Source organism: Danio aesculapii, chromosome 1 (genome assembly GCF_903798145.1).
Source record: "Danio aesculapii chromosome 1, fDanAes4.1, whole genome shotgun sequence".
Taxonomy (NCBI): Eukaryota; Metazoa; Chordata; class Actinopteri; order Cypriniformes; family Danionidae; genus Danio; species Danio aesculapii.
The window spans coordinates 41017302-41044482 of NC_079435.1; the positions used below are offsets into that span (position 1 = coordinate 41017302).

Below are 27181 nucleotides of genomic sequence, written 5' to 3' on the forward strand. Positions count from 1 at the left end.
CGCTAATACCTAATATTTTGCTAATAATAATTAAATGATATATAGGCTGATAAATACAAATCTTTATATGATTTGTTTTCCGATTACAAAAACAAAACGCTGAACTGTTATTCAAAATATCTGTGCCTAACTGTAATGGCAGCAGTAGGTTTTTTTTTTTTCATAGGTATTTTTTTTTAAATAAATAAACAATACAAACAAATAAATAAAATTTAACAACAGAAAAACTATTATTTAAAGAAATTAAAGATACATAAATCTATCTCACAGGTTGTTAAAACATAAGTAAAATTACCGTTGTAGATATAAAAGTTCCACAAATAAAAAAATAGGCCTAATGTTTGCATTTGACAAACAGTCTTTCTAGCATTTTGCAGCATTATTTATTTATTACTTATATATATATTTATATATCTGCAACCTAAATATATGGCATTGTGTTCTTTAATTCTTGTTTTTTTCTGTGAAAATAATTTTTTTACATATATCTGCATCATAAAATTACAGTCTTTGTGACAGCTTTTATCAAAACCTATAATGTTATTTGCTTCAATTGTTGCGTTTTCCTGTGAAAATACACAAAAATCCTGTACAATCTTTCTTTTTGATCTCAAAATCCTGGAGACACTTAACAAAGTGCTTGAAACTGACCTTGTCTCTGGCCCACTGTATGGTGTGTTCAGTAACAGCAGGAAAAGACTTTAGAGTGCAAAATGGAATCTCCTCCTCTGGTGGGTCTCTCTAATAAAAAAAGAAAGCAATCACAGTTGAGTGGAAAAAAAAAATCTAAATTATTAGCCCTCCTGTGATTTTTTTCCTTTTCAAATATTTCCAAATAATGTTTAATAGATCAAGGAATGTTTCACAGTATTTCCTATAATATTTGTTTCTTCTGTAGAAACTCTTAATTGTTTTATTTTGGGTAAAAGCACAATGATTTGCCTAATTACCCTAATTTGCTTAATTAACCTAGTTAAGCCTTTAAATGTCACTGTAAGCTGAATACTAGTAACTTAAAATATCTAGTCAAATATTATTTACTGTCATCATGTCAAAGAAAAAAGAAATCAGTTATTAGAATTGAGTTATTAAAACTATTATGTTTCTTTCTGTTAAACAGAAATTGGGTAAAAAAAATATACAGGGGGGCTAATAATTCATGTGGGCAAATAGTTCTGATGTCAATTGTATATAGTCACAGTGTATATCATATAGACATACACACATAAACATGTACACTCACATGGCTGTTGTAGGACTCGGTGAGGTTTGGGACGATGATCTCAGTATGCCCTTTCGTACCCATTGTGCCCGAGTCTAACAGAGCTTTCTGATTGGATACACTCCGACTGCAAGTTTACAAATCAACCATTAAAGAATGAGGGATGACGTACATGTTAAACATGGAAAGCAAATGGATAGATATCTGCTGTTAATAATGAATTACCTGTCCACGTATCTCCGTGCCTCCACATTGTCCAGTGCGGTGACCACCACATTGAGACGGGAGAAGAAGTCATCACTATAAATGTCCTCTGTAGCAGGACACACTTTATGAAGATGAGCGTGTATTTGCAGCTCTGGGTTTATTTCTAATGAAGCTTCTGCTGCTGTAGTGCTTTTGGGTTTCTACAGAAGGGGGGGGGAAGAGGATATTCATTTATGAAAGATAATTCACGGATGAATGTGCCAGTTTATGCAAAATATTTTAGCTTACCACTTATGCTGAGTTCACACCAAACACGAAGAGAACACGCAAATCCTGGCACTTGCTCTAAACTACTCACAGGATGTTTTTCATGGACTTTACACTCAAGTTTTTTTACTTGCATAGAAGACGTGATTGCGAGACAAATTTCACACATTTGCAGCAAATGTGTTGAGTATTTCACACACCTATTGCCAAAACACAGAAATTCACCTCTATTATAACATTAGATGCCTACTTTTTGGCGTAATTTGGATTATTGCTAGAAAAAAGGCTTGATGGGAAAAGCAAAATCTGCATACATTTTGAAAATGCACACTAAAACATACAGTGTTTCCGTAAAGTATTCATATCGCTTCACGTTTTTCACATTTTTTATTGTTACAGCCTTATTCTAAAATGGATTAAATTCATTTATTTCCCCAGAATTCTTCACACAATACCCCATAATGACAATGTGAAAAAAGATTTTTTTGAAGCATGAAGATAAAAGAACTGTCTGTAGACCCCCGAGACATGATTGTCAAGGCACAAGGCTGGGGAAGGTTACAGAAAAATTTCCGCTGCTCTGAAAGTTCCAATGAGCACAATGGCCTCCATCATCCGTAAGTGAAAGATGTTTGGAACCTCCGGGACTCTTCCTAGAGCTGGCCAACCATCTAAGCTAAGTGATCAGGGGAGAAGGGCCTTAGTCAGAAAGGTAATCAATCACCCAATGGTCACTCTGTTTGAGCTCCAGCATTCTTCTGTGGAGAGAGGAGAACCTTACAGAAGGAAAACTATCTGTGCAGCAATCCACCAATCAGGCCTGTATGGTAGAGTGGCCAGATAGAAGCTATTCCTCATCTGGATTTCACCAAAAGGCATCTGAAGGACTCTCAGACCATAAGAAACAAAATTCACTGGTCTGATGAGACTAAAACTGAACCCTTTGGAGTGAATGCCAGGCTTTACATTGGAGGAAATCCAGGCACCGTTCATCACCAGGCTAATACCATCCCTATAGTGAAGCATGGTGGTGGCAGCATCATGCTGTGGGGATGTTTTTTAGCACTAGGAACTAGTCAGGATAGAGGGAAAGATGAATGCAACAACATACAGAGAAATCCTGAATAAAAACCTGCTTGCACTTGACCTCAGACTGGGGCGATGGTTCATCTTCCAGCAGGACAATGACACAAAGAACACCGCAAAAATATCAAAGGAGTGGCTTCACAACAACTCTGTGAATGTCCTTTAATGACCCAGCCAGAGCCCAGACCTAAATCCTATTAAACATCTCTGGAGTAATCTGAAAATGGCTGTACACCGTCGCTTCCCATCCAACCTGATAGAGCTTGAGAGGTACTGCACAGATTGTAATTATGGGGTATTGTGTGTAGAATTTTAAGGAAATAAATTAAATTAATCCATCTTTGAATAAGGCTGTAACATAAAAAATTTGGAAAAAAGTGAAGCGCTATGAATACTTTCTGGATGCATACTTTCTGGATACTTGGATACTTTCTGGATGCAACTGTAAATTCAGTTATGCACATTAAAAAAGTCATGTGATTTTGTTAAAAGAGATCATGTGATGATAAAAATGGGTGGGTTGGACAACATTAATGGACAAACCAGTGGGCCAATCACATTGTAAACATCTGAAATGTTGTTTTGGTCATTCTATAATGCCTTAACCAAAACCTGTTATCACAATATTTCGATATTATTATTATATTATTATCTCCAGAAATGTCTTGAGCAGCTGCACTCCAAAAGAGCATGTCATGCTACCACAAGTTCATTACATGTAGACATTGTCTTTTATGGCACAAGTAATTTATTGTAGAAGAAAAGACTCACGCAACTTCTCAAATCACAGCAAAGTCCGTTTTTTGTTTTGATATTTGGCGCCAGTTTATCAGGAAGTGACGATTTTGTTTTCTTTGACTCATTGGATTGAAACGCTGCATTCATCGCAAATCTTTGATGGAATATTCCAGTTTCGCGTATGAATTTAATTTGAATATTTGGATGGAAACATAGCTATTGACTTTGTATGTAATCTACTCATGCAAATACATAAATTCAATTATGATGTGAACCCAGCATAAGCTAGTAGTGTTCTCTTAAAAGCTATTCACAAAGACGCTGAGACAAACATTTTTACTAAGTAATAGAGACATCTTGATCTTTGAATGATGACAGGGTTGTTATGAACACATTGCTATGCATGATTTCAGCATAATTATTAACTGTGCACAAAGTGATAGGCTGTTCAGAGTCAATGTCAGAATCGCATACTTCCCTACTCTATAGTATGTGAAAAAACAGTATGCAAGCCAAGCAATATGTCTGAATTCATAGTATTTGAAAAACAGTAGGCGCAAAATCCCCAGATGACCTACTACTTTTGGTGAGATTCTGTAGTGTGCATCCAATAGACACTTTACTATCCCATAAGGCCATGAGAGAGAATTTACAAATGAGTGTGAAGCAATGCAACTGATCTGGGAAAGTCATGTGATAATGACAATATGGTGGATGTAGTACAAATTACATTCATACTACCCCTATTCATACTATACAGAACAAACTTTTATGTTCATGAAGGTCATGAAGTAAATAAAAATGCAGTACCTACTCGAGTCGTATGTGATAGCAGATGCAAATTTAATCACAGGAACATTTAAATGTGTGATACTGTGCTGCCATATTCAAATAAAGATTTTTAAAAGCAGTATGCAAATCTAATAAGGATATGTTGAGCTAATTGTCAACCTCTTACATGTGTGCTTCTAGTAATCAATTACTGCAAATGTATATGGGTGATTGTAGGCCTGCAGGTACATAGATAGACAAATCTTCTATGACTTTTCAAAAATAAAATCTTGAATGAAACAGATTTGTATAATAACCCAAATTATATTCATCTCTGATATGTCACATGGTTTCCGCTACATTTATTCTTCCATGGCGGGGCGCCACGCTAAGATTCATCCTGCCATGGCTACATTACAGCTTCTCATTCAAAACATTCTATTTTTTTTTAATAGCGGGTGATATTCGTATTAAAAGGTAAGTGAATTATAACATCGCGAACTTTTCTGTAACCGTAGTAGTGCTGTGCGTCATTTGTTTAACTCTTTAAGGTTACGTGCTGACTGACTGACTGGCTGACTGTGACAGGTGCGTGATGAGTGAGGCCAGCAAACACGATGTATAGCCATTTTACTTTATTTCAGGACGCATTAATGCCAGAGGCATTCATAAATATTCCTAGAAGATCTAATAAATGCTGGAGACATATTCGTTACATAAACGCACTAAATCGCACCTCAGCAGCGTTTATTTGAGAACGCACAAGAAGATCTGCGCGCTCTTAAAGCGGCTTATATTTGAGAGGGGGTACAAGAAGTTTTGTGCACGAGCAGAAAAAATCGGCGCGCAAGCAGAGATCCGCATGCTCATAGGCTATTACATAAATGCGATCTCGACTTCTAATACTGCGCTCACGACATTTGTCATTGAAATAACGCCACAGGTAGTTGGTAGATCTGTGTAAAAAAGGCCTGCCCCCACAGCCGGAAAAAATCCTACAGGAAACACTGAGTCATCTCTAAAAATAATGATTATATCTTTATTTAAGGCCATTTTAAAAGGGGTTTAAACAGTTGTGTGGCAACAGTTAGTAAATATAACCAGCTTTTAATGATAAAAAATGCATTAATAAAATTTTTTATCATCAGATTTCATAAAAAAAGTCTGCAGAAACACTTTGATTGACATTCTCCCTTTGTACATTGAAAAGCCTTGAAAGCCCCCCCATTAGGGACAATCTCTTCCCCATTCGCATAGGATGTTAGTCCTGTTTTTAAATCTCCCACATAGGCCTTTGTAGCTATGCCCTCTTTTGAAAAGAAGGTTGGGAGCACAATCTCATTTGAATTTAATGCAGCAGTCGCCAAAATGGCACAATTAGGATCAAAGCCTAAAAGGGGCAGTTTCAAAGAGTTATAAAACATTATTTGTGGAGTATTTTGTGCTGAAACTGCACACTCTAGGGACATCAGAGACTTATTTTTCATCTTGTAAAAAAGGAAATGATAAGCCCCCTTTTAAGACTCCAAATTTACTCCCTTTTAATACCAAGTAAAAGGGCCATAGACAATGAATAAAATACCTGTATATGGTGTGGTCTGAAGAGAAACTGCCGGTTGAGGTTGGATTTTTCAATCAAATCTGGATCCGTAATGCAAATCTAAAATGAAGATTCACATTCTAAAAACGGCACCAACTTTTTCTTCCTCATGTAAGTGAGAAGGACAAAAATAAAGAGTCCTGTCAGATAGATATCCCCACCTCTCCTGAAAATCTGCTCAATCCCACACCCAGGAGTGCCAAATTCTTCAGCATCTCACAGCCAATAGCACCACAGCCCACCTAAAACATTCACATTATAACAGTAGAGTTACAAATCAATGTAAAGTGTATTCTAAGATTAAAATACAATGTATCTAGTTCAAAGTTTGATGTATAATATGCTTTAAAAAATAGTTCCTTTTCTACTGTATCTGCTGCACTTACGACTCACCATAAAGACTTGAAACTTGTGCAGTTTCAAACACAGCGACTGGCCAATACATGCCCGCAATGCATCATACCGGTCACCCCTTCAAAACATCACAAAAACAACATTTATAGCTGTCTTCAACTTTTTGTTTTGGCACTAAGGCACAGCAGTGTTATTTGAGTGGACCATGTTTTATCATATACAGTTTAAGTCAGAATTATTATTATTATTTTTTTTTTTTTTAAATAAAATATAATTTTTTTTTAACCATTTTAAGGTAAAAATTATTATGCCTTTTAAGCTATATTTTTTTTCGATAGTCTACAGCAGTGTTTCCCAACCCTGTTCCTGGAGGCACACTAACAGTACATATTTTCGGTATTCCTCTTATCTGACCCATTAACTTCAGGTTTTGGAGTCTCTTCTAATGTTCTGATGAGTTGATTCAGGTGTGTTTGATTAGGGAGAGGTTGAAAATGTGGACTGTTGGTGTGCCTTCAGGAACAGGGTTGGGAAACACTGGTCTACAGAACAAACCATCGTTATACAATAACCTGCCTAATTACCCTAACCTGCCTAGTTAACCTAATTAACCTAGTTAAGCCTTTAATTGTCACTTTAAGCCGTATAGAAGTGTCTTGAAAAATATCTAGTCAAATATTATTTACTGTCATCATGGCAAAGATAAAATAAATCAGTTATTAGAGATAAGTTATTAAAACTATTATGTTTAAAAATGTGTTGGAAAAAATCTGCTCTAAATAAAAATTGGGAAAAAATAAACGGGGGCTAATAATTCTGACTTCAACTGTATATAAAGCTATTGCATTTTTCTAGTAGTGTATTTGTATTTTGTTTTCCCTCAATACTACTAATAATAATCTCAATTAAAAAACATTATTTAAAACCAGCAAGATGTGTTTACTTGAGTTGACTTTAACTAATATTTAAATTTGTCTGATAATCTGAAACACAAGTGTGACAAACATGGAAAAAATAAGAAATCAGTAAAGGGGTTTATAATGATTATATACTGTATACCGTATATAATGATTCCCAAAATGCTATAGATACATATGAACTAACAATATATAATAGTGGAGCTCAATATTTGGCGTCACACTCACCTTGGGGAAAATTCCTCAGCAGGAAGAGACTGGAGGGGCTGTACAACCTCTAACGCATCCAGATAAAACTGCATAAACACACATCAAAATGAACAGTGTCTTAATAATATCATAAAACACAACCATTCCAAGGTCTAGGGTCATTAAGATTAAAAAAAATCTTATTCAACAATGATGTATACACTTTAATTAAATTATAATAAATAAATATAAAAATAAATTTAATTATAAATTGTAAATAAAAATATTAAAATAAAATTTATTTAGTAAATTATTGTTAATAAAAATAATTATTATTAATGTATGTTTTAAATCTGTAATAAAGGCTCTTATTTAAGTAAATTTTTTTAAGAAACAGGGTATAACAACCCTCACGAAAGCTGACTAAAAAATGACTAAAAAGCAGCACAACTGTTTTCATCGCTGATAATAAGAAATGTTTTCTGAGCATCAAATCAGCACATTAGATTGATTTTATGCTTTTTTATTTTTTGTATAACATGTTTTTATTGAGTTTTTTTTTTCAAGATTTTACAATAATTCAAACCCCCATACCCAGAACTTACCCCAGACAGATTTAGAAAAGGAAAAAAAGTCTAATTAAATAATAATCCTTATTAAAAAATAATTAAAAATAATATAAAAAATAATAATATTAAAAATAATAATAATAATAAATAAATAATAAAATAAAATAAAATTCTAATCAAGCATCAGTTCATATTCCACAACTTCAGAGTTCCAAAGCTTCTTCAATATCTAATAATAATTTTTTACAAAGTCCAAAAACACCTCCCAAATATCACAAAATTCAGAGAATTTTTTTCCTTATTATATATGTGAGCTTTTCAAGAGCCAAGCATGTTATAAGGTTTCTCAACCTAAGTCAAATGGAGGGGCGATTAACATTCTTCCAACATAAAGCAATACAACGCCTTGCTTGTACTAAAGCTTTTTTATTTTTTAATATAATAAACATTTTTATATTGTAATAAAAATTTGGTTTTAAATCTTATGTTTTTCTTACCCATTGTTGAAGAGGGGAAAACTTCCCAGTGAGAGCCTTTAAAACCTCCTGACTAGCGATGCCCCCCACTGCCGCTGCTAGAGGAAACAAAGAGCCTCTGGCACAGCGCGACACGCACCTCACCAGATCCTGATTTATGCATACCTGACAACACAGTCACATTTACATTTAAACATAAAGCTGCAAGCAACAGAGGTTACCATATAAATAAAAAACTGACCTTGTTTTTAAGTGTTTTACTCATCTCATCTGTATATTTCAGAAGCAGTTCTGAATCCTGCAAACAACTAGACACAAACAAGGAAAATAATCCATCACTTTTAATTATTCATGTCAATCATAATTGGACAAATGAAAGATGAAACAAGATTTTTATTGTACAGTTATGAAGAGCATTATGTAGAATGCTGCATGTTGTTGAGTGTTTACATTAGGTAATTAAGTTTTGTATGTTGTCCAAGGTGTCAAGATAACAAAAACGTCAAATTTCATTTCATTTCATTCGTTTTATTTTGAAGGGTTGTAGTGAAGACCTTGATATGACATATCAAGGTCTTCACTACAACCCTTCAAAATAAAATTTTGGCCTTGAAATTGTATAAAAAATATATACTACTTCTGTACAGTAGAATGCAATTCGTAAAGTTATAATAATCATGTTAATAATAAAATTATTAATTAATTATTTTATTAATACCATACGTTTTATGTTTTAATTTTACATAAAGGGCCCTATCATACACCCGGCGCAATAAGGCACAAGACCTGTTTGGCATGATTTGTTGCTATTTTGAGACCAACGCAACCCTAATTTTCCTGTTTCGCACCATGTTGCTTAAATAGTAAATTCATTCATTATTAAATAGTCAATCACCATATGGGGCATAAGAATAGGATGTGTGTTTTAATATAACTAATAATGTGTTTTTTTGACGACACTTCGTTATTATTGTCCATTCATTTATTAATTTGCTGGAAATTAGAACTAAATTTAAAAATAGTTTTGAAACAAATCTTTGTGATTAACAAACAAAATTAAATATGTAGGCTAATGGATGTCTTCAGTGGAGTGCGTACAACACCGTTTCCTAATCCACGAAAGTAAAGGAGTAAAGTAAAGAGTAAAAGTAAAGTGAAAGTAAAAAGGCTGAATGGAGGAGGCTCGTTCTTTATCCTCGTGCTGCAGATGGTCTGTTTAACTGTTTTCTCACTATTAAAGCGTACAAAGTTCGCCATGTAAATAGCAAATGCACCATGGCATGAAGCAACTGACTCTTAATGGGAATGGGAGATGAGACGCTGATTGATTTAATGCACATTATTCTCAAAACACACCCATAACTCATTAAGAGAATAAGCACAACCCTGATAGACCACAGAACACCGTATTTTTCTGCCCTTAAATAGCAAAAGTGGATTCTGACACATCTTTAATGTTTTTGCGCCTAAATCGTTAAAATAGAGCCCTAAAACCCTGTTTATCACTTAGTTTGAAAAATTTAAAACAATATAAATAAAAATAATAAGAGATTTATTAAAGATTTATAGTTAATAATCGAAAATATATATAAATAATATAAATATATTATATAAATAATTGAAAAGAAATCATAAAATCATATAATCATATATAAACAAAGGAACAGAATCCAGAATCTTTATGAAAGATTCTCATCAGATTTCATAGGGCTCTAAATATCAATATCTGAAAACTTCTAACTATTTCAGCCATGATTTTGGTTCTCCAAAATTTTTCACTTCTTGCCCTGGTCCCTTAATGAAGAGTAGAAAACCGTATTGAAAGCACAGTGATCAAGTTTTAAGTCAAAATGAGGGTAAAAGTTAATTACCCAATGTTGGGCAGTCTAGCATGCTGTTCCAGGAAAGCATCCAAAGCTAGCATGATCACATGGAGCTGTAGAGGGACCTGATTAAATAAGAACACATATTTATTAAGACATAAGTGGCTTAACCTTACTGTCAATTAAAAAATAATAAAATAAACTCCAGCAAACTGTTTCTGACCTCTGGTTTGCTGAAGTCTGGAGTAAGGAGCCGAGGATCAGATAACTGTTGCTCCATCTTCTCCTACGCAAGCCATAGACAGAGGAAAAGTGATTGTTATGCTTTTCCCACCATTAAAAAGATGAATTGAAGGTGGTGTAAACATACAAAGCTGAAGCTTTTGGGGATCTTGACCAAGCGGAAGAATCCTCCGTGAGTATATGGCTGGAATGATGAAGTGTCTCCGATCGCAAAGCTATAGGGAGACAGAACTAAATACGCACACACGGAGTTAGATATGCCAGCGTGGTACATTAATTAACATGATGAATTCTGGGTTTGTTTATACCTGTAATCTGGTGCATGGTACCATTGAGTTCAGTCATGCCGTTGATCTCTTTCAAACAGACACTTTGTCCCGTCTGGAGGCCGTGTGTTCGGCTGTCCATACACGTCACAACACCAGGACTCCCCTGTGATCAGACAGGAAATTATAAAAATTATATTTCACTTCAAATGAATAAAGGCCTCAATATATACAGTAAAAGGCAAATTTATCAGCTTTCCTGTCAATTTTATATTCTTTTTTCAAATATTTCCCAAGTGACTTTAAACAGAGTCTTATTTCTTTTAGTTTGGCTGGGATAAAAGCAGTTTTTATTCTTCTTTTTTTGAGGTCAATATTATTAGCCCCCCTAAGATTTTTTTATAATTGACAAACCACTATTGTTTTAAGTGTCAGCATAGTGGCAGATACAGATGTAAAGTTACATAATGTTATCTCTGTAAAAAACTGAAAATGTGAAAGGAGTGTCTCAAAAGAAGGAAGTGTACGGAGACTACAGTGTTCATTTGTGCATCCTGACAGTGACTATGTTTACATGGACATCAGTAATCAAGTTATTTGCCTTAATCTGAATAAGACAATAATATGATTATGGATGTAAGCTGAGAAAATATTATATACTATTCCGTCTATGCTAATGAAGGACTACTGAGACATTCCAAGCATGGGATGGGTCCTCCTGGCATGGCAGAGTTCATCACAGCTCCAATACACATCTCTGCCATTTGCTTACAGTAACCATGTGCTTTTCCCCATACACAATTAATCTGCTTGTGATCTTCCTTAATATAACTGTCATATTTGATGTCATTTGACAGTTTATGACTTAAGCGTTGTAGTGATGAAATCAACAGAGACATTGATTGATTGTATTTCAATATACATATATTTACTATTGTTGAGTCATGGCCTGAGCAGAGCATGTTAATGTTCTTCTCCCCCACTTTATCTCCTCAACTTTGCTCTCATGTTCAGCTGGTTTTGGGGGTTGGTTTTCACTCATGTTTGACTATGCTGTGCTCAGGGTATAATAAGGAAAGGTAACTGTTGATCTGGGAGAATGGCTTTTACTCTGCATCTCCCGCACACCGGTGCGTAGCCTCATATGCTAACAAAGGCAGTTTCACTGTATTTGTTGCTCAGCAGTGCACATGTTACAGCTAATTTCTTTATACAGTATGTTAGTTTGTTTCATTCTACTGTCTGTATATTTAAACATGTAACTTAATGAACAACTTTGCCTGCTTTAAGGTGTTGAGATTCTTTCTCTTTATCAATGATGATAACAACTCAAATAAATATTGGATTTAAACACACATTACTTAAACTGCTTTCTGTTTCTGATTATTGGTTCAGAATAGCAGCGTAAGCTTCAAGCCTTACAAGGTGTTTACTTGAGTTACTTTCTGCATGTTCCTTGTATGATACCGTTTTACATGTTATATAGATACAATCACATAGATTGATTAACGTCATTGTGTCACCATGATATCCATGTTTCCTAGTAGCCCTTCACTGACTCGGTAGGTGCAGAGAATCGTGTCAAACAGTTGTGTGTATATACTGTAGACTGTCCTGTCGCTAAATGCAGCGAAAATCCTACACAACATGTTACATGTCTGTACTGCACTTCAATAATGCCACTAAAATGGCATACTCCACATGTCTTAATTTGATTACTTTTTAATACGATTATGACTTTAGTTGGATTAAAGGGCTATGAAGCCCCCGTCTCAGCAGGGTGTTTTAACACCTCTAGTTTTAAAAAAGTCAGGAAAGTGGGTGAGTCCAACTCTGTTTAGGTGGGAATGTCGAGTGGCGAAAGAGGGAAGGGTTTGCATAAAATAGGAGTTTCAGTTCAAGCACATGCTGATTTTCACAGAGACAAAACAACAAACAGACGCAGGGGAGAAAGACAGTGACTATGTTTACATGGACATCGTTAATCAAATTATTTGCCAAATTATTCATTTGTCAACTTTAACTGCAGTTTGGCACTTTCACTTTCATTTAGGAACATTTCATGCATGCCCCCGTGACAAACGAGATATTGAATGCAAGGAACTGCTGGAAAAGTGTAGTTTTAATGGAATGTTTGATATCGCATGGCGAATGAGAGAAAAAAAAACCCTCCGCATTTCTCTGTAACATAGATGCACTCAGTAGGTACTGTAATAAAGCCGTGTGTGTATAGACTGTCCTGTCACAATATGCCGCGAAAATCCTACATGACGATAATTGTTTGATTAAGGTGTTTACATGCTTACATTTGGGGAGCAGCATTTACAGAAGATCTTTCAGTTCATAATATTGTAGTGATATTAATGTACTGTACTCTAATGTACTGTATTGCAATTCTTCTCCTCCCAATTGTTTTAATTATGGTTAGCAACACAACGTGGCATCTCTCTGCCGTCTGAACACTGTAACAGGTAAAAACAGTCTTCTAAGCTATCAAGCATATTAATGAAGTTGCACCTCATACACAATAGAGTGTGCTGATTGGTTCGAACCTAGTTTTTCTCGTGAATTAATGCTGACAGCTTAAAGATGGCACGTTGTACCTGCCTGTACAGAATTCACACAAGTATCTAATCGCTGTGACATAGCTTCAAAATTTCTTTTCAAACCAGAAGAACGAAATTTCTTGAAGTAACACAAAAACAACAAATTTTCACCTGTTAGCTGAATATATGTGTCCTAATTGTGTTTTTTGCAGCGTGGGACATATATAAATGACATATATATTTGACATCTCAAAAAATGTGTTTTGGTGTTTCGTGACACTTTAAGGTAATCGAAAATCACTGTTCACATGGTAGATACTTAATCAGAGTATTGTCTTAATCGCATTAAAATCGAAATATTGGTGTCCATGTAAACGTACTCAGTATCTACAGGAGGTAAGGTGAAAACTTTTAATAGCAGACAGTTTTTATCAAGTCATAAATAATAGAATAATTTTTTTTTTACTATTTTAGAGGCTGGCTATATTCACACACTGTTGCCAAATAACTGTGTTTAAAAGTGATTTTTGAATGAATGGCCCCCTTTAAAAGCATTCAAATTTCACAAGAGGGCTAGTCATTTAGTCTTTAACTCTATGTGAAGCAAAAACTAAGAACAAACTGATGGGATGTCATTTCAACAAAATCAGCCCAAAACAAAGTTTGTATGGAATTTAAATTTGTTTGTTTTTTTCAGTATTGTGATAATACTGTATAGTGGAGATTTTATTACATCAATAAATGATTCTTAAAACAAATCATTAAACCGCATTTGTCTAAGGAAATGATATAGGTAACACTTTAGAATAATGGTCCATTAGTTAGTGTATTTACTAACGTTACCTAAGTATGAATAATCTTGTAGAGCATGAATTAATCATAGTTCAACATTTACTAATGCATTATTAACATCCAAAGTTGTGCTTGTTAACATTAGTTAATGCAAGAACTAGGACTGTGCAATTAATCGAAAATCCGTTTTCGATTTCGATTTTGGCTTCTAACGATTATGAAAAACCATTAATCGAGATAAACGATTATTCCTTCATATACCGCCCCCTTTCCAGTTGTACACATTTGTTGCTCTGCAAAGCTCAGTTCCACGTGAAAATGAATAAAAGCATTTACTGTAATGTAACTTTTGCAGCACGGGATGCGCATCATTCATTGATGTATGTTCGAAGCATTCATATTTTTAAAAGTGGAAAGAGCACATGCTGTTGTGTGTTTGCGCGCAGCGCTTAGCCTTGGACAGGTTCGGAGACGAGCAGAGCACACACATCTAACGCCATCTTAATGTGAGCGCTTTAATGGTCAAATACATGCACATTTGTGTCAGAGTGCAGTGTTTAGTGATTATTCATATTAACCCTCATTTGTGTAATAAACAAAGAAGTTGACAATCAAAAGACATGTGAAAGAGAAACCATATCAGAGCCGCACTATTCGTAAAGTGACAGCGCGCAATATTCCTGCTGCCGCCTGTTTTTATTAGTAATCAAACATCAAAAGGAGAAAATCCCTCACTGCTCTTGACTGAAGGACTTTTGTAGCAAACTTTATTTACTTAAATTGAAGATGCTTAAAGCACAGTTTAAACATAACAGATTTCAGACTCATTTCTAATAACTGATTTCTTTTATAGTTGCTATGATGACAGCACATTATATTTTACTAGGTATTTTTCAAGATACTAGTATTCAGCTTAAAGTGACATTTAAAGGCTTAATTAGTGTAATTAGGTAAGTCACTGTATAACAGTAGTTTCTTCTGCAGACAATCAATATATATATATATGCTTAAAGGGGTTATTAATATTAAGCTATTAAAATAGGTTTCAAAATATTTAAACCTGCTTTTATTCTAGCCGAAATAAAACAAATAAGCCTTTTTCCAGAAGAAAAAATATTATAGGAAATAATGTGAAAAATTCCCGTTAAACATCATTTTGGGAAATATTTATATATAAAAACAATTCACAGGAGGGCGAATAATTTTGACTTTAACTGATAATCATTTTGAATATCGTGACTACAATTATGACCAAAAAAATCGTGATTGTGATTTTTCCCATAATCGAACAGCCCTAACATGAACTTACATTATTTAACTAAAATAATATCAACTAATGTTAACAAAGACTAATTAATACTGTAATAAATGGATTACTAATTGTTTCTTAATGTTAGTAAATACATTAACTAACAATAACTAATGGACCATTGTTTTTAAAGTATTACCTTGATATATATTGCAGAAAATATAATTTTCACAATACTCAAAAACAATATTGCATATCACATATTTTCCCAGTATTGTGAAAGCCAAAGCACGGAACAAAAAATAACTCATCAGTATGTGAGGGCCTTTAATGCGACAAAAGCTCTAATAATGTGTGGTGCTCTCGTTACCTGGCTGATGTTTTGGATAAAAATTTCTTTCGATTCTTCTCCTGTAGGGTCGGACACCTCAAACGTCTCTCCGAAATCACAGAACACCCGCGAGCAGATCCCAAACACATCACAGCCAATGAACTGCAACAAAAACACATTTACAAGCATCCAAACAGAAAGTTTTATATGTGCGCAAAAGTGTCTGACAATAAACGTACCTTAATAGGAGGCTGGTGAGTGTGACAGAAATTGTTGATTTGTTTCTGTAGGCTCAGCTTTGTTTCCGTTAACACTACACACTAAAACAAGAGTTGGCACATTTTGGTGTGATATCTTATGAACATACAGAACAATCTAAACATTTAACTTTTAGCAATAAAGGTAAAATGTGTTGTTGTGCTTTGAAGGCCAGTCTGGGGACCAACCTGGTATCTCTTCAGGAAACTGAGGTCAGTGCTTTCATCCAGGACATCAGTGGACATAGTGACCTGAACATATGGGTTTAACTCTGCCACTCGTGAATGTACAGCTTCCACCCTAAGAGAGAAATCATGCACCACTTTATTAAAATAGCACACAAAGAATCTGACTACTCATGTAGGATTGTAAGTAAAGATTTATTTATATAGCACCTTTCACTAGGGTTGGGTACCTTTGTAACCGGTATGCACCAGACCGAATCAGCATATAAATTTTGGTGTCTAATTCCCATGCCACTGATGCTGCAACAAGAACGTAAAAGCAGGTCGCACACCAGAAGCACCGCTCGATGACGCGCAACGTTGCGTCACGCAACACCATGAATTTTACAATTCTAAACATATGTTTCTATCAGGGTACACACACTGGCACCGCACGACTCCAGCCACGACTCAGGACACTGTTCATATTTCTGCCGCGCCACGGAGCCCCATCTGAATACTTTCATTTTAAATAACATGCGAATGTGCGCATCTGGTGTGTGATACTTTCAACAGTCATGTTCATGCCGTGTTGCGGCTCTGATCGGCGCAACCGGTGTGTGACGCCCTTAAGAAGCATCATGGGGTGCATCAAAGGCACACATAAGTACGCGTTGTGTCACACCATCTCTCAATATTTAATTCTTAACAGCTTTGAGGGATACGGACACCGTTACCGATGTCAGGCATTTGTTCATGTTGCTTATAGAAGGCAAAGCGCACAGTAAGGCGCATGCGGTGAGCGACTTCCTTCATCAACATGCATGATCGCATTCATCTAATTTGCTTAAACTAAGCGTTCTAAAGTATGGCTATATTTTACAAGCAAGGATTCTGACACACCAACATGCAGCAAACTTATGAAATTTGAGGGCTCATGGAATCAACTTAAAGGTGAGGAATGGACTGTCTTTGACAGCTTGTGACATGATCTGGCAGTTTCAGTGAGTACATTTACATGGACACCAATACTCTGATTTTAATATGATTAAGACAATACTCTGATCAAGCGTCTACCACGTAAACAGTGATTTTTGATTATCTTAAAGGACCACAGACACAAACTGCAGAGGAAGCATTTATAGGCTGGTGACGCAATGACGTTAATGGATCTATGGTCTATAACATGTAACTGGGAATCATGAATGTAACATTCAAAAAGCAACTCATGTAAACATTCATTCGTTCATTCATTTTCTTTTCGGCTTAATCCCTTTATTAATCTGGGGTCACCACAGCGGAATGAACCGCCAACTTATCCAGCACGTTTTTACGCAGCGGATGCCCTTCCAGCCACGACCCATCTCTGGGAAACAACCACACACACTCATTCACACTCATACTCATGTAAACATCTGAATCATATTATTGTCTTATTCAGATTAGGGCAAATCATTAGATCACTGATGTCCATGTAAAAGTAGTCACAAGCCCCAAACCCAGAAAAAAGGTGTTCCCTGATTTTGATGATAGCCTTTCCACAGGTTAGTAGTAAGCTAATGTAATGTTAATAGCATAATGCAAATCTTGCATTCATGCTAACAAACAAAGTATCAAAAGAAATATATTAACGCAATTCAAATATACAAAAACATGAATTGATGTTTACTTTAAACTTATTATAAATATATATTTATATTGTTCAATTATAATGATTAAAAAAATTTGTCTCGGTTCAGGCACAGTTTTGGCACTGGTAACATATTAAAAGTATCGATTTAGCACTGGTTTCGAAATAACCCCAAACGATACCCAACCCTACCTTTTACAGACATTAATAAATAAAATCATGCAATATATGTACAAATAAACAGCCAACATATCAATAATAGGCAGGTATTAAGCAACTAGTTCATAGCAAGAATTGGTCCTTAACCTAAAGTGTTAATGAAAAAATGTTATGTACAAGTAAATATATACAAATATTTTTCCCTCCTCCATTCTATCAAAAAAGGGGTTCATTTCATGTCTTCTTGTTACTAAGATTTAAAAAGTGCACCTTTTCTTCTGGTTATTCACATCCTCTTCTCTGATGAAGAAGTTGGTGCCCAGATCCCAAACTTCACATCGCTTACTGTCATGAAGAGTGACTGCCTGCAAACACAAACATGCAAAATCTCATAATACTGTCATAAAACAATTGAAAAGTAACTCATCAACAAATGCTCCAAGTCAACTATAACAACAAAACAAATATGTTATAGGGCTGTGCGATTTGGAAAATATCTAATTGCGATTTATTTGACAGATATTGTGATTGCGATTAAATTTTATAGTCAAGATTCAGCTCAATAATCTGTATCGCAGCTTCTTACTGCAGTGAGTGTTATTTTTAAAAAAACTCCAACATTTACTAGATTGAGTATCACTGGCAATACTATCAGTTGACTTTTTAGCAAGACATTCCTCATATAGATGCCTTTTGCTATATTTCCTCATGAGCTCTTATAAATTACCTGTTTTTATTCGGTGTCTGTGACTTTGAAACCAAAATATTCCCATATTACCGTTGTGCGGTTTTTCTTTGATATTAATTTGTCTGTTAATGCTTCTGAATCCCACTCGTCTGTACTTTTCTGTATGTTTGTTTGTTTGTTTTTATTGTGGTTGTTCCACATAGGCCGCTTGCCCAATTCTGATTGGGCAGAACGAATGTGTCCTCACTCAATTGACTAGTAAGACTATAACACACAGACAGCAGTCACGCATTTGCTCTGGGTGGGAGAAATTCAATAATACATATACATTTCACATCACAGCCTCTTATGATTAGCTAATCGCAACATTTCAAATCGCGATTGCGATTTAATTTCGAGTAATGCCACAGCCCTAAAATAAATACTACATATATATTTAAAAAAGAAAGAGATTGACAAAAGTAAATAAAATAAAAGTCTATATGCGCTAAAGTTCAAAGGATTGATGTGTGTGAGATTTATTGTGGAAATAAATTGTAGTTTTATTTAGCAATAATTACACTGATCACAAGGAATTTCCATTTCATAAATTAGATGTCTTAAACTATTATACATCAAAAAAACCTACATATTATACATCAAAAATCTTGAAAACACACAAATGCAGCTGAAACATTGTAAGAAATGTTTCTAGAGCAGCAAATCGCCATAACGGGATTACTTTTGATGGATCATGTGACACCGAAGTCTGAAGTAATGATGCTGAACATTATTAATATGGCTTTGCCATTACGGGAACAAATAACATTGTAAAATATGTAACTTCAAATAGTTACATGCATATTGCATATATACAATATTTCATAATGTAATAATATCACAGTTCATAATGTATTTTTGACCAATAAATACACCATTGGGGAACAATGAACATAAGAGACCTCATAAAATCGATGAAAATATCTTATTGACCCTAAAAGTTTTAAAAGTAGTGTACTCCATCAGCCATGATATTTAGAACAAAGAAACATTTGACGGGACACACAACCTCATATATTTATGCTAGAGCTGCACTATTCTGGCTATAATGACAATCGCGATTTTTTTTGCTTAAAATAAAGATCACGATTTTCTCACGATTCTGTAGATGTAAAATAAAGCTTAATATGAGTAGGCTATTATTATTGTTATTTCTCAAACATATGATAAAACAACAATAATAATGTTATATGTAGGTCTACTGTTGGTTAAAATGCTCAATTTTGAATAGACTTTGAACAGACTTGAACAGACTTTAACAGTAAAGTGATGACATCAGAACAACTATTCATAATTCTGAAGTTGAATTATTATGTTTGATACATTGCTTGCAATCAGTCATTGACAACATTATTAGACCATGATTTTTACTGATAAAATCAGACATTTGTCATTATCAGATTTCCTCTTGCATTATATTCAACATTATAGGCTACAGTAGTTACACTGACACAGTTAAACACTTATTTTCATGCACAACACTTTGTGTTCGCTATGAAAGAAAATCATATCTAATGCTTGTCGCAATCATAACTCTAAAATGCGATATGATTATTAAATGATGTGCTCTCTTTTGGTTTCATTTTCACAGCTAAGTGCTGTTTATACTTCATGCGCGGCTCTCAAATGTTCACTCTGTGCCACAAACTGAATGTTATTTACAACTTTATTACCTGTTATTCACAGCCTATGCAGGTTCTGTTCACTAAAATAGACGCGAGCGCGTCTATCATTAAGTAGGGTGCGCGCCCACTCTCACTGTGGTAACAGCTTACAATCAGCAACTCATGCCACGTGTGATTTCGCAGCCGCAAATCATTACATGAAGACAGAAATGACAGTTTTGGGTGAATTATACCTTATAAATACAGTATGTGAGACTTTCAACACCATTTGGAGGTGGCCATGTCGCTGAGCAACATATAAAAAAAAGTGTGAAGACTTGTGCGGTTGGCTTTTATTCCCTCCTGAACTTGAAAACATGATTGGCAGAATCGTAGAAATGCTGGATTAAGATCGTCTAGGGGGTCAAATCGAGATTGCAATCTTTTTTCAATTAACTGTGCAGCTCTAATTTATACCATACCAAATATTTTTATATAGTATTGTATAATTTACTTTAATAAATGAATCATTTAAATTTTTTGAAGAATGACAGACACCAAAATGTGACGTCTTTGAGAAAATAAATAAAAATCTCATCAAATTTATCTTACCTTCACTCCTGCCAGAACAATGTTTTTTGCTGTACAACACAAGAGAATATTAATTAGACAAAAAATGGTGTGAAGTTTACATCTCAAAAGACAAGGAAGCAAGGAGCTTATTGGGTTAAATATGCATATATAGAAATCATAAACATCTCAGATCAAGAGATTGTAGAAAAGAGACAGTCACTAAACCACCATGTGAATTATAGCCATTTTAAATTTCCAAACATTGTAAAAACAATTTATTACAAATAAGAATATTTAAAAAGATGGACTGGAATGACAAATTGGCACCACTCACCTATTTCCACTCCAAGTGCTCCCATTCCACTGACAAACACTGTGGACTGGGCCATCTGGTGCATAGCACTGTCCCCCAGCACATACCGCTGCCGACTGAAAACACACACACACACACGTTAGATGAATCTGATTCTGTACAAAACAAAAAGCTAAGCCTGTCTCAGTCTTGTCTTAAACATGCACCTGTACAGAGAGTCATCTATATCCATGGAGTCGGCCATAATGGGAAGGGGAGAGGGGATGTCCAGATGTTCCTCTTTAAGATCCTGTGCGAGAGATAGAAATATCTGTTCAGTGCTCAAGACTCTTTTGACTGATACAATTTGATCTACATTAGCCTTGCATCAACCTGATCAGCTCACTATGAGGATTGATTTGTGCCAAAAAATGAATCGACAGCTTATTACCAACTTGTTTATATAAATGAGTGTATTTTGATGTATATGTTCTCTATTAATGTGGTCTCATTCCATTTATTACGGTAATTTTGTACATCTCCCTTGACTGTCATTTTTTCAGTCATTCTTACTATTGTCCTCACCGGTGTCTTGTTTGGTCATTCTAATTTTAACCTTTACAGACATCTTCTACTGTAGCCTTTTTCAGTCACTGAATCGAATGCCCACGGAAGATCCAACGTAGCGTTTGCACAGTCACACAAAAATGTATTGATTTTTTTTACTACACATTGGCAGCAACGCAGAACACAAGAGCTGTGATTGGTTGGCTTGGCAGAAATGACGAGTTTGGGCAGGGCCAAGAGTAGTGAGAGTAGTACTAAGTTTGTGCCACAAGAGTTAAGTGTCTAGTCCCATGAAGTAGCCCCATATGGATACTTTTGTTTTGTGTTTTCTTTATTTTAAAAGCTGTTGCAGGTTAGCCAGTTCCCACCTCTTTTATTCTTGAATAAATGTGAGTTTGAGCTACTTCAACAGTAGCATTGCATAAATTTCCAATGTGAACTCAAAACCCCACTACCTACTACCTTTTCAGAAATGTTAATCCCAGAGCAGCATGGACATAATGCAGAAGTATAAATGCTCACAAAAAGGGCTGCACATGCACAATATTGAGAAAGTCTAACATTGTGATATTTTGTTTTGTTGTGATATATATTGTGAATATATCTTCACCAGGTTATTTAAATGGCTCTATTTGAAAATATTTCTTTAATTTAGATCAAATGGGACAACCAAGTCTTTTACTATGCAGTGAATCTCCATAAAATACAATGAATTACAAGCATAAATAAATAACAGAACAAAAAAATGAAATAAACAGTGCAATTACAAAAATAGAACAATCAAAAGCAAAACAACATCTTTATCTGTCTTTAACTTAATAATATCTTTATCTTTTAATCATTAATAAATAATGTAATCCTGTTATGTGACTATTGCGGATACACACATTGCGATATCGATGCTCAAATGATATATTGTTCAGCTCCACCCACATTTGTGTGAGCTACTTTAAAGATATGCACTAAGGGGTACAGTGAACATTCGACGAAGAAGTATAAATCAGCCCTTACTGTAACTCTTTACTGTCTTTTTGTATTGTGGTCTTTTTGTGCGTTATTGTGCTTCTCATGTTTTTCAGCTGTTCTTAAGGTAACCTTTTACTGACATTTTCTGATGTCTGCAGTCAAGCCTTTACAGTCATTCATACTAGGACTGCACATTATATCATTTCAGCATCGATTTCGCAATGTGCAAATCCACAATAGACACATCGCACAATCTGCAATGTAAGTCCAGTTTAAGATCAGTCATAGCTTAATCATCCATTAGGATATTTGAGTGGGAATATAGTTGACCAGGAACCACATAGTGAAGTTTAATCTTAAAAGGTTGAATGTTTTTCATTTGCTTGTTTGCTTTGTTTTTAAGGCCTATGACTGTGAGATTTCAAGTGTATTTAAACTATTTGCGTTAAGTGTATTTAAACTATCTAACATTTTAACAAAGATCGTTTATTTTTTATACGATAAAGATGATGAAGTGGGTTTTTTTTACATTTGATTATTTAATTTCTGTACCTGAATATAGGGCTGGTTGATAAAATTGGTATTGATATTTATTGACCAAACACCATTGTCAATACCAATAAAAAAGATTTGGTATGAAGTTTTGGTATGAAGCGCTGTAGTTTTAATAAAATGTGGCTGCTGAGTGCACGCCTTGGAAGCAGTGCCAATAAGTTTAGGGTGTAGGTTTGCATTTCCAATGAAGGCAGTGCACATGTGACTTGCGTTCATTTTCCAGGCGCACCTAGTTGAAAAACATCTAAACTTTTCCAAATGCCACAAGAGCACCACGATTCATGCAAGCAGAACTAACCAATCTGTTTACACTTTGATTGGACTATACACATTTCAGTAATAATGGTAGACTAATTACCTCAGATGAACAAAGTGCATCCAAACACTTCCGGACTTTTTACTTTTCTTTATAAACTTGTCATCCTCTGAGAAAATGCTTGATGGTCGCTTAGTTACGAGAGATGCCAGGGCAGTGCGAGAGCAAAGCCCATTGAAATGGTCAAGGAAACCACTCGCTCACACTTGCCACTTCATGTCAGAATAACAACACATGTGAAAATGAGTGCCGTATAGCAGCAGTGAGGAGATTGTAAATAAAAAAGGATGTAAGGATGTCGTAAGAGGGGCTTTTTGGTTTCTTTTATTGTACATCCCAGCCACTAGCTCCCCATGTGAAAGATTTTTTAGCATAGTGGGTAATATAGTCATCTAACTTCACAATTTGTAATGTTGCAATATGTATTTGAATAATGATGGCTTGTTCCTTTAAAGCTTAGATTTGATTATCATAATTTCTTTTGTTTACAGAGTTTGAGGTTTACTATATCATTATTGTTGACATCTTACAGATGATGATCTACCTTTACAATTGCACACACTTTGTAAAATTTTATTTATCAAGTTTCAGAGTCTCTTTAACACTTAACACTTATGTTTATTTTATTATAAAGAGATTAGATATTTTGTTTAAATATTTTTGTTTTTGACTATCAAAACTATTTGTAATGTTGGTAAATAAAAAATCCTAATATTCCTAAATGTATTGGTAATAAATATTCAATAATTATCAATATCGAATGATATGAAACATATCGTGATCATTTTTTGCAATATCACCCAGCCCTAACTGAATACAGTCCAGAAAACACAATATGTTTAATTTATGCAGATTATTCGTCCTACAAAATCATCCTAGTCAATATAAAATTATAAATTTTCCTTCCAAACTGAGCTATAGAACTCATCTGGTAAAATTAAATTCATATTGCAATATACATTGCAGAAAAAGATAACAACGCAATCAGTTTTTTTCCAATATCGTGCTGTCCTAATTCATACTGTTATCTTTTTCAATCCTTCCTACTTTTATCCTTATAATAGTCAAGTATTGTTGGCCCTAACTAACGTCTTGTTCCGTCATTTTTAATGACGGCTCTTCACTGTCATTTTGTAATGTTGTCTATTTTGGTCAGTCTTACTGTCATCCTGACTGCAGTCTTGTTCTACCACACTTCCTGTCATCTTTTAAAGTCATTATTAGTGTCTAATTTTTTGTCAACTTCACGGTCATTCTTACAGCACTGTTCTTTTAATAATTATTAAAGACTGAGTCGAAGATGAGCTTGTTAGCATCCACATTAGCGACCACAAATGTCTAAAACACTGAATGTGTGAAAAAAATGTTGACATAAAAGTCATATCTACCACTGTCTGAGAAAGAATTAAACAACTAAAGGTCAATGTATGCCCAAACATGACACAATTCAGATAATTTTATTCAGATTTCTATTTTTACATATGCAGGAAGACCTCCATAAATGTCAAAACCAGACTACTGTGAGTAGGACAGAAGAACATATAAAACACTTTATATTAACAAGTGACTATGAACAAGGATACATATTCAGTCAAAAGCACAGAGTAGTTTCATTTTTGGCACAAATGTAAAATCCTACATGAGCGGTTCAGGACTGTCAGGTTTAATTGATTCATACAAAAGAACGAATTACTGACAAATTTCTATAGATGCGTTTTAAAATCTAAATAAAACATATTCACAACATAAACCATGACTTTTAAGATTGTATTATTTTCTCTATATGTATTTTTTTTTCCAAGCTTGAACCACACAAAGAAATATCCCTGACACGTCCTAGTTTTCTATGAGCTCTGGAGCCTTGAATGACTAGACAGTTAATTTTGTCTGCAGTGAAATGTAAATTTTAATGGCACCTATGGCACACATATCATAGTTTTGAATGGCACATATTTCCTCAATTAATAGCCCAAGCATTATGATTTGAAAAACTATTTGTTTGAGCAGACACACAAACACACACATGAAACATGCTCATAAAAACATTCAAATAAAAGCGACAGCATCTGAACAGATCTAAATCAGAATATAATACACAAAATCAGGAAAAAAATACACCTCGTATCTAACCGAAGAACATGTCACAGATTCATCCATTTATCATTCCGCTTAATGCTTACTCATATCTATATATCATTAGCACACCGGCTAGCTGAACTCTTCAGTGAATTAGTCTATCTGTTTAACTCTAAGAACATCAAGAAAATCTGCAGGCACGACTCTGCATAATGTGCCTCTACGGCGGCGGTGGCTTGTTTTCAGCCAGTCGAGGTATAAAGTAATGTCTGGAGTGCAGAAAGAGAGCAGTGAATTAGCTACCTGTCAATGTGCGCGAGGAACGGGAGCTGCTCACTTCTTCTACTGCGCGTGTGCGGAGCCGTTTCGTGATGGGAAACTCTCTACCGCCACCTAGTGGAATGGGTTACACCGAATGAGAACGAGATTTTGATAAATTTACTTTAAAGTAAAAATGACTAATATTTGTACTAGAAACAAAATAATGACTTGCAAAAAATAATAAATGTACACACAATATAAAATTAGAGCTCCTCCTGGTCCAGCCGAGACACGAACTAGCAACCTGTGAGGCAACAGTGCTAACCACTGAGCCAATGTCCCAACTGTTGTCATCAACTTGGTCAATAACATCCACTAGTAGATGTTTTCCACAGCCCATTAAACTGCTTGCAATGATTGTGCAAACTGACATTAAGTATCATGAAGGTTGTAAAGTAACATTACAAATACTCAAATTACTGTAATTGAGTAGTTTTCTCAACAATTGTAATTTGTTTAGTTTTAAAAATGTGTACTTTTACCTTGCCTCGAGTACATTTTTAGTGCGGTATCGATACTTTTACTCCACTATTTTCCTTCAACATGCAGTCACTACTTAGTTTTTTCCACTCAGTAGAAAAATCATTCCTGTGATTCCTGTCAAATCAAATCGCACATAGAAGTAAAGAGGTAAATCTAATCCTAATGAACAACCTCGAGACATGGGTGATTTATAATTGCAGAAAACTGTTTGGAAGCATTAAAAGCGTCCAAGAAAATGTCCAAAATCATCACACGCAATCACCCAGAGATGTTTAGATGCATGTCACTGATGACAGATGTTTACTGTACGATGACCAAAATGGCCTTAAACACTCAGCAAGCAAAAGACCACAACATGACATCAAATTAGCGTTGTACCCCAACGCTGTGGGGACATTGCATTTTGTTTGGAAATTAAAATCGTGTTGATGTCAGAACTAAATGTCAGGTTGACGTTACTGTCCAACAACCTAAACCTAAAATCAACCAAATATCAGCGTCTAATGACGTTACAGTTTTACGTTGTGTGGACGTTACCACTATGACGTCTATCAGACATTGGGTTGCCATACCTGAAGAATAAAAGTCAGTATTTGACATCAATATAATGTTGGTTTAAGACATCGGCTTGATGATGGATTTTGGTCACTTTCTAACACAACTTAAAATCAACCAAATGTCAGCGTCATCGACGTCGTTATTGGACAATGGACATCAAAATAAGATTGTTCTTAGACGCTGACTAGACATTGAATATTGGTCACCTGACATCACAACCTAAATCTAACCTAATATTAACATCTTATGGCGTTGTGTGCCTGCTGGGAAATAACTAAATGCACTA

General features: G+C 34.9%; 1 protein-coding gene across 1 annotated transcript in view; it reads right to left on the reverse strand.

The window, feature by feature from the left end:
* Window positions 1–25877, reverse strand: part of uba6 (ubiquitin like modifier activating enzyme 6) — a 38283-nt gene extending 12406 nt beyond the window's left edge. Inside the window, exons 1-21 of the mRNA XM_056460447.1 lie at window positions 25837–25877; window positions 21281–21363; window positions 21096–21190; window positions 20801–20829; window positions 18128–18222; window positions 16093–16204; window positions 15886–15966; window positions 15686–15808; window positions 10771–10894; window positions 10590–10693; window positions 10443–10505; window positions 10268–10344; window positions 8638–8704; window positions 8418–8561; window positions 7391–7458; window positions 6285–6363; window positions 6053–6133; window positions 5874–5951; window positions 1448–1629; window positions 1244–1349; window positions 652–741 (exon numbers count right to left, since the gene is read on the reverse strand). Of these exons, the coding sequence (XP_056316422.1) occupies window positions 652–741; window positions 1244–1349; window positions 1448–1629; window positions 5874–5951; window positions 6053–6133; window positions 6285–6363; window positions 7391–7458; window positions 8418–8561; window positions 8638–8704; window positions 10268–10344; window positions 10443–10505; window positions 10590–10693; window positions 10771–10894; window positions 15686–15808; window positions 15886–15966; window positions 16093–16204; window positions 18128–18222; window positions 20801–20829; window positions 21096–21190; window positions 21281–21318 (1836 nt within the window). The 5' untranslated portion in view covers window positions 21319–21363; window positions 25837–25877. The remainder of the gene's footprint in view (window positions 1–651; window positions 742–1243; window positions 1350–1447; window positions 1630–5873; window positions 5952–6052; window positions 6134–6284; window positions 6364–7390; window positions 7459–8417; window positions 8562–8637; window positions 8705–10267; window positions 10345–10442; window positions 10506–10589; window positions 10694–10770; window positions 10895–15685; window positions 15809–15885; window positions 15967–16092; window positions 16205–18127; window positions 18223–20800; window positions 20830–21095; window positions 21191–21280; window positions 21364–25836) is intronic.
* Between the last annotated feature and the right edge of the window lie 1304 nt (window positions 25878–27181).